General features: G+C 40.0%; 1 protein-coding gene across 2 annotated transcripts in view; it reads left to right on the top strand.

Moving 5' to 3' along the window:
* The window catches only part of LOC149251271 (rho GTPase-activating protein 7-like), a 351,010-nt gene extending 342,747 nt beyond the window's left edge, over positions 1-8,263 (top strand). For both annotated transcript variants that reach the window (XM_089459324.1, XM_089459325.1), the window contains exons 20-22: positions 6,098-6,167; positions 6,583-6,792; positions 7,617-8,263. In XM_089459324.1, the coding sequence (XP_089315450.1) occupies positions 6,098-6,167; positions 6,583-6,792; positions 7,617-7,811 (475 nt within the window). In that variant the 3' untranslated portion in view covers positions 7,812-8,263. The remainder of the gene's footprint in view (positions 1-6,097; positions 6,168-6,582; positions 6,793-7,616) is intronic.
* Positions 8,264-8,617: the final 354 nt, after the last annotated feature.

An 8,617-nucleotide genomic window follows, 5' to 3' on the forward strand; every position in this document is an offset into this window, starting at 1 on the left:
TGGCTTGTCCCTTGTTGCCTATGCATTGCCTCTACGCAGTCACTGCGTAGGCCAAACATCACAGCTTCTAGGGACAGCATCACCTTTTACTGATCGATTTGCCTCCGAAACTTCGATTTTTTTCTCCCGATCTCACACCCCGACTTCTAGCTTTAGAAATCAACCTCTCCAGCAAAAATACGGATCTCCTCAAGGATCTATGTTGCCTCTACGCCAGCCTACGCTGCCCAGCATAGCCTTTGCGTTGCCTCTCCCAGATCTCTCTCTGCCTCCTCTACTAAGTATTCCTGGATCAGGGGAAATCTCCAATCGAAACTATTCCTTCCCCTTACTACAAGAAATCACTTCGAGCTTTTCTCTGGCAACTGCTGCGCTGCTCTCTTCAGAATTTTGATCTCTGATCTCCCACTCGATGTGTTTTCCAAATGCCGATCAAGCCTCCTCTTATAATCCTTCTGTTGAGAACCAACGACCCAGATTAGATTCTAATCAATGGCTCAAATCATTGCTATATCCTCGTTTTCTTCTAGAAGTTTTACCCACAGTGTGATTAATACCCTCTAATTATTTTAATTCCCTAAGTTTAAACTTAAGCACCCATTAAAATTAATTAATCATTTTAATAAAACTGATTTCGGGTGGAATTTCCCAAAACGATTTCTGGGTATTGTGAAATACATGTGTCCAATCCTCCCTGCAAATATTGAGGCTTAGAGCACATCCAATGCTACTAGAAATCAACACTCCCTCTTAGCGAGGAATGTGCTCTAGTAATGCAACCTGTTGAAGCATCATTTTGATTCTGTGACATCTTCCGTTGTGCTGTTGATGTTTGACACCACTGTCCATCAACTACTACACAAATGTTGCATCTGTACTGCTGTTGACCCTGCCACTGCCAACACTGCATTTGTACTGCAACTTCCTCTCAAATTTTGCATCTGTATTGCTGCTGCTGGCACTACCATTGCCAACATGGTATCTGCACTGCAACCTTCTCCAACTGCAGCTGCCACTGCATCAACAACGGAAAAGCATCCAAAATTACAGAATAGGTGTTCAACATGATGCATCTGTTGATGGAGTTTTGACTGTTGCTAGTCTCTACGCTAACCCTCTAAAGCCTTTGTTGACTCTGCTTTGTGCCAACTCCATTGCTGCCAACTCTAGCTCTGTGTTGTTCAGTGTTTGGTGCTCTTAGCCACTACAACTGCCCCCCTCGACACTCCTTTGCACCAACTGACACTGATCCATCCTGCTACTTCTAATTTGGGCTCCCGTAGCAAGGTATTGATCCAAGAGGTGGACTCCTCAAAGGTCCTGCCCATCTCTAGTTCTTTCGAAGTATAGTTCTATATCACCCCACCTCTAGGCAATCATGACAAACTTCTCCTTGATCTTTGTGGATGCAGCATTCGGATTATGCTTCTCATCCTTGTCCTCCTTCTTGAGAGGACACTGTGTAGCGTAGTGACCAAGTTCTCCACACTGGAAGCACATGATCTTCGAAACATCTTTTTTCTTCTTTTGCTGCTCCTGCTGCCCCTTGGATGCGAGGGTTGCATTCTCATCCTCCTCCTTTGGCTTCGTCCCACTGCTGCTGCTACTAGTATCAAGTTTGCACTTGACTAAGTCTCTCCTCATCTCTTCCTGCTGAAGAGTGACCCATATCCCTTCTCAATCTGGCAATCTCTCTCTGCCCAGGATACATTGGACAAACATTTGCCATTCTCCTGAGGCCGAGTTCAAGGCCAACCTCACCATCTCGGTAGGCTGAAGTGTTAACCCCACAACTGCCAACGAGTCTCGGATCTCTTGAAGCTTCGTAAGGAACAGATCAATGCGTTACCCCTTCTGCATCTGCGTGGATCTAATCTTGTGCTCCAAGTACATCTTCCACTACTCAGAAGATCCTTCGTATAGCGTGGCCAATGCTTCCCACATCTTCCTTGTAGTATCCTTTCCAGCATTGTGACACACTACATGATCCCTCACTCTGTCGAGGATCAACCTCTTTGCCTTTGCCATCCCGGCCTTGTACTTCTTGAGTGGATCTGGATCCGCAGGTACAACTACCACACTCTGTCAATGTAGGTTTTGAGATTGTGCTCATCCAGAAGGGCATGAGATCCTTGCCTTCCATATCACATAGTTGGATGCACCCTCCAACCAATCTTGATCTCGCAACCCATTAGCTGCCATCTCTGCCAATCGAACTATCGAACTGCCTCCTCTCTACTCTTCGCTACTGCTAGGCTAGCCTACACACTCCTTGTTGGAGTTAGTAGATCTACTGCTCCCTGCTGCTGCTCAGCAAATGAGAATTCAAACTTCTTGGTTGGAAGTCCTCTGAGGAAGAATTCCCTCAACAGTGTCTCTCTTCTTCCTTCTGACGTTTTTCTGCCCCAGCAACTGCTTGCAGAAAACTGCGTCACACCAGAAACCTCCTCTTCGTTGAAGCTTTTGCGTTGCTCCCTCTGACACTGGAAAACTTCGATCTGGAAGTCTTACCTCTCTATCGACTCACTCAGAGAGAGCCCTTCCTCGAAAATTTTGCCTTCCTGGCTTGGACTATGCAATCCCTCTGGGGATTCGATTTGCTGCCTACGCAACACTTCGACCCTCCTTCTCTTCATCAGTGGGTTCTTCTGGCTATGCTCTCTTGCTGCACTTGCTCTAGTACCATATGAAAATCTGGAAGCCCAAATTTCTATTGCAACAACTGATTAAGTTCCTTCGATTTGTTAATTACTGAACAAATTATTTACTGCTTCCTACTATAAATATCGAAACTAATATGCATCAGCCTTCACCAATTAAAATTACATTTGGAAACAAGTAACTAAGCAAGAAAGAAATACACAACACATCACACAATTATTTTTGGACAAATGTCCCTGGAAAAACCCAATGCAGGAAAATCGGTGCAGCAACTGAGGATTTGTATTATTAAGCAGTAGTTTTTTGAATACAATCTCTGGATGCCTTGCTGGCTATCCAGTACAGAGAATATGACTGACAAAATATTAGTGAGAAATACCTCACACTATCATTGGCGATCCCGACTGATCTAGCCACAAAATGGTTTGTCCCTTGTTGCCTTTGCACTATCACTGCGTAGGCCCATTGTCACAGCTTCTAGGGACAATGTCACCCCATCTGCTGATTGATTTGCTAGACTTCGATTATGTCCTCCTGGTCTCACACCCCGACTTCCAGTTTCAGAAATCAACCTCTCCAGCAAAAATACAGATCTCCTCAAGGTTCTTCCCTACCTCTGTGTCAGCCGACATTTGGAAAACACATCGAGTGGGAGATTAGAGATCGAATTTTTGAAGAGAGCAGTGCAACAGTTGCCAGAGAGAAATTTGTAGTGATTTCTTGCAATGAGGGACAGGGATAGTTTTGGTTCGAGATTTCTCATAATCCGGGAATACTCAGCAAGAGTTGGCAAAGAGAGATCCGGGAGAGGCAGCGTAGCCTTTGCGTTGCCTCTCCCGGATCTCTCTCTGCATCCTCTTGCTGAGTATTCCGGATTATGAGAAATCTCGAACCAGAACTATCCCTGTCCCTCATTGCAAGAAATCACTTCAAACTTCTTTCCAGCAACTGCTGCGCTGCTCTCTTCAGAAATTCGATCTCTGATTTGCCACTCGATGTGTTTTCCCAATGCCCATCAAGCCTCCTCTTATAATCTTTCTATTGAGAACCAACGACCCAGATTAAATTATAATCAATGGCTCAGATCATTTTGGCTTGATTTTCATTTTCTTCTAGAAGTTTCACCCTCATTTTGATTAATACCCTTTAATTATTTTAATTCCCTAAGTTTAGACTTAGGCACCCATTAAAAATAATTAATTATTTTAATAAAACTGATCCTCGGTGGAATTTCCCAAAATGATTTCTGGGTATTGTGGAATACATGTGTCCAAGCCTCCCTGCAAATTATGAGGCTTAGAGCACATCGATGCTACCATAAGTCAACAAACTTGACATTCATTGATTTGTTCATTTTGTTGCTTCTTATTTAATAATTAATTATCACCTGGAAAGTTGGGTGACAATTAATGGGTGGGGACTTTGAACAAGAAAGCTGCTATCTCTCAGAACACTAAAAGAACAGATGGACACTACAGTTCAACACTAAAAATGCCTACAGCCCATACTTATTTTTTGTTCATCCATATGGACTGTGTTTTTATTAATTTTATTTTAACAAAGTTTACCCAACATATGACATGCTTTCTGTGGCCTTTTTTCCTTTACAGTTTATGTTTTACTACTTACGATGATTGAATATAAAAGCTGGTTTATCATCTTTACATTAACTGTGCGACATAAACTATTATGATAGAGTTTCTTTCCCGTGAGGAGTTGATAATTTTCTATCCTTCACACTTTGCCTATGACTTTTTGGACCACCCTGCTATCTTGGACACAACACCCCTCTGATATGCACCCCTCTACCTGGTCAATTCACACATCTTCTCTATACAACGTTCCTGGTCTACCTCCCAGCACTCTCCCTTGTCCCTTGCCTTATTGGCAGGGCAACATGAAAACTATGCACTAGCAAAGATACCAACTTAGAAGGCCTTCGATCTAAATTTCTGAAGCATGGCATGAAACCACCGCTACATCCCACTGCAGCTTTCTTTAATGAAGTTGTTTACTTCAGCTTTCCTTTATGTTGGTACTTGCACATCATCTATTATATTTGATAAATCTGGGACATCTATGACATGGATAACTATAATCATCATGATTGGACACAATTTCTTGAAATTGTATGCAACAACCGTTGATATGTACCCTTCCAATTGTTTGGAGAGATGGATTTAGGGCCAAGGGGCATGCTAGTTTCAGAAAAGTCTGGCAGACTGTAGACTACATCCTGATTGTTCACACTGAGCTATTATTGTGGAGGCTAGGTAGGTCCTCAATTGTCTACCATTGTTTTGTTTATTTTCAAAAGGCCCTTAGGCTTTTCGCAACACCTAGTCATTTTCTCTTTGAGAGGCTCTGAGACCTTGACATTCCTAATGGCATCATTATAGTGGCTTGAGGCTTTATGAGATAGTTGTTGGTTGCCTCCACACAATTCATGGGATTTCTGAAACTATTGGGGTTAGGCAGGGGTGCCCCCTCTCCCCTACTCTTTTTAGGGTCTATGTTCATGAACTCGAGCACTTCATTAGTAAGAACATACACATTGATGATGGTTTCCTCCTTCATTAGGCACTTATTCCATTCATCATATTTTTTGATAATGTGTTTTTGTTGGCTTCGGTTCTTCAACAACAAATAGATGCCCTAGGTTAATTTTATGACATTCGATACTTGTGGTTGATCTTACTTAAAGAAATATATGGCCTTTAACCCTACTACTAATGAGGCCCTCTCGAACCTTCATTTCCACCATCCAAGGGCAACAAGTTAGATCACTAGTATATTTTTTTTCTCCCATTTTTGCAGTTTTTTTTGTGTTTCCAATTTTTGCTGAATTTTTCCTTATTGTTTAAGTAAACGATGATGTGCCTTTTCTTTTCAGAATTTCAGATTTTTTCAGGCCAATTTTTTGTTTGAAGCTTGACATCGCGAAAAGTTACAATGTCATTCATTTTCCTGCCAATTTTTCAGCTGCCGAAAATAAAAATAAAAAAACAACTTTTACAATTATTCGTTTTAGAGTTTTTATATAACAAATATTTTAAAGATATTCTAATAGGCTTTCTCCGGATCTCTTGAATTTTTTGAGGGTATCATTTCAGAAGCTCAATTGTTTCTCCGTTTCAGGTGGCTTTGTTTCAATTTTGTGAGTTCCCTGCCATTGCTTTGATCCAAAGATTACAAACCCAGAAATACTTCCCAGCCATCTAGTTGATTTTGGTTCTTCTGCAGCAAGAGAGCCCATTATCATAGTTTAACTGTAGAATTCATTTTTTTCAGTATTGATTTGTCTATGCATCACTGTACTGTATCTATCAATGACTGCTGTAAATATTTATTTTAGAATTACACTAACTATTATTTAGGTATTGTGTGGAAATGAAAAGGTTGTGCTATATATTTAAATTCTCTCTATTGGATGCAGGAAGGTCCTACAACAGGATCTAGATTTGACACTTGCTATGTGGCAGCATGAAAAACAAAAGATCGATGAGGTTTGCATTTTGATTAATCTTTAATCTTAATTATGTTAATCAAAGAAAAAAATTGATGCTAATTGAAACATAACTAAGGACGTGCAGAAGTTACTTTCTTAGATGATTTCTAGATTTCATAATTATTTCTCAACTGTAGAGCCCCAAGTGTTACATAAATGGCATGCTGAATAATTTTATGAAATTTATGCTCCTTTTTTCCTTGCCTAGAACTCCTAGGAAAGCAATATTTTCCACAGTATGTGTTCTTCTTTACATTCTTCTGTTCTGGACATGACGGCGTTTGCCTGTTTGTCAGTGCTTTTTGCATTAGACATCTAATTTTCTGATGGTTGATTAGTTTGGAAATACATGCGACCTTGTGCATTTTCAGTTTAAACGATTATTCAAATCTTAATATTCTGTTACTTAACAGGATGGTGTTATGGAGAGTGATTGGCCAACCCCGAGACCACCAGTTGTATCTTCTGTGAGGAGCAGACAAATCCCATGGAGACACCGAATTGATTCAATGAGCCCTGTAGATTCCAAAAGTACGGAAGCGTCTACCAGCCTTTCCACTGAAGAGATCATAAATGACCCTGAGATTCATAATGGTGTAAAGCAAAGTCTAGCCGAAGCAGAGGTAGGAATTATATCCAAATGCTTTCTACTTGTATATTGCTAATCAGGATTTGTAGAAGAAATATACATTTACAAGGATGAATAATTGATAATGGCAACTAATTCCCATGATTACCAAGGTCCATATGGTCGATGCTAGGCTTGTTTAGGATTGTCGTGCGGTGGTTTATCTGGATGAATAATTGATAATGGCAACTAATTCCCATGATTAACAAGGTTCATATGGTTGATGTTAGGCTTGTTTAGGATTGTCGTGCGGTGGTTTATCTGGATGGGAATTAATATTTTTTATAGATATAGAAAACGTCAACATCGATACTGTGCTTCATATTAGAATGTCTTTTGCCATAAACCTCAATCCTTCATTTGTAAAAGCATCAATTACATGAACATAGAAAAATGGACATAATGGTCTGCAAACATGTAGTTCTTTAAGAGATTGTACTGTACTGTTGGGGTATACAAAAATGCTAGGAAGAACTGTAAATTTTAATGCTTTCTTTCTTATAGCTTAATGTTTAATCGTATTATATCTCTGGGGTTCAAAGTGAATTGGTATTCTCCATTATTTATCAAGCTTTTACATCCACATGTTGATTTGGAGCAGTTATTTTTAAACATGAATGGACTCTGAACTTTAAATATTGTTGGATTAGTTTAAAAAAGCATGGGTAACGGAATTAGTGAAAATTTCGGTTTAAGTATGGTTTCACTATTAAAGCTTATTCCAATATATTTCTTGCCGTTATATTTGGGATTTGAAGTTAGTCAACAGGAATGTGATTATCGACTTTGAAGTTACATTTGGTTCTTTCCTTTTATCAGGTAACAGATTCTGGTACATATCAGCGTCAACCCATTGCTTCTTCTGCCTTGGTTGAGTTAACTACACGGCTTGACTTTTTCAAGGAGCGAAGATCCCAACTTATGGAACAACTTCACAACCTTGATCTCACATTTACTCCAGCTTCTCACGGTTACATGTACACTACATCTCCTCCCTGGACTAGTCCACAATAAGAAATATTTCTTTGTGTAGAGGCAGGCTTGTTTTTTGTTGAGCGTGGGTTTGTTTCCTATGTGTATATGCAGACACCCATTTTTGGACATTTGTTTCTTGCTTTATTATATAGAGATTCATTTAGGTTTCCCCTTGAACATGCCACTGGATTACATCTTGTATATTCCTGAAAGGAATGGTCGAACAGCTTCGGGGTACCAAATTCTTCTTTTTACTGGCAGTTAAAAGGAGGCCATGGAAGCAGTTAATAGATTATTCTCATGTATTCATAAGCTTCTTTTCTGGAACCCTTGGGGAATGACTGCTATGTTTGCACAGGGATTGTAAAGCATGATCATTCGGCTTGTACCAAAAATTTGTACAATTACAGTGATTTTTGTACAAGAGCCAAGATGCTTGTCTTGGTTGCTTTGTTGCAATTTTTGAGCAATTATATGACAGATTTGTTGAAGCCATTGTTTATAAAATTTGTGGCTTGGAGATGGCAGGTACAGATTCGTTTCAGGTTTCCTTGTTCAGGGAGTATGTTCATCTTTAAGAATATGGTTGTCATCAAAGAAGTGATTATCCTTTCCTAGATATGTGACCTTTGTTTGTCCATGATTTGTTTTTGTTCCATCAATTGTTGCACATCACCACCTGGCATGACTACATTATATGTATTTATTTTCTCATAGCACCGTTTGGTGTGAAAAACAACTGAGTTCATGGTTGATCGTAGAAATCCCAGGAAAAAAAATTAAATAGTAGCCTGCCTGAATGTTGACATACCACCATAGTGGAGAGTATGGGGATGGACCTCAGG

The sequence above is a fragment of the Pinus tabuliformis genome, chromosome 7 (genome assembly GCF_031772625.1).
Source record: "Pinus tabuliformis cultivar Carrire ecotype Pingquan chromosome 7, CPIR1, whole genome shotgun sequence".
NCBI lineage: Eukaryota > Viridiplantae > Streptophyta > Pinopsida > Pinales > Pinaceae > Pinus > Pinus tabuliformis.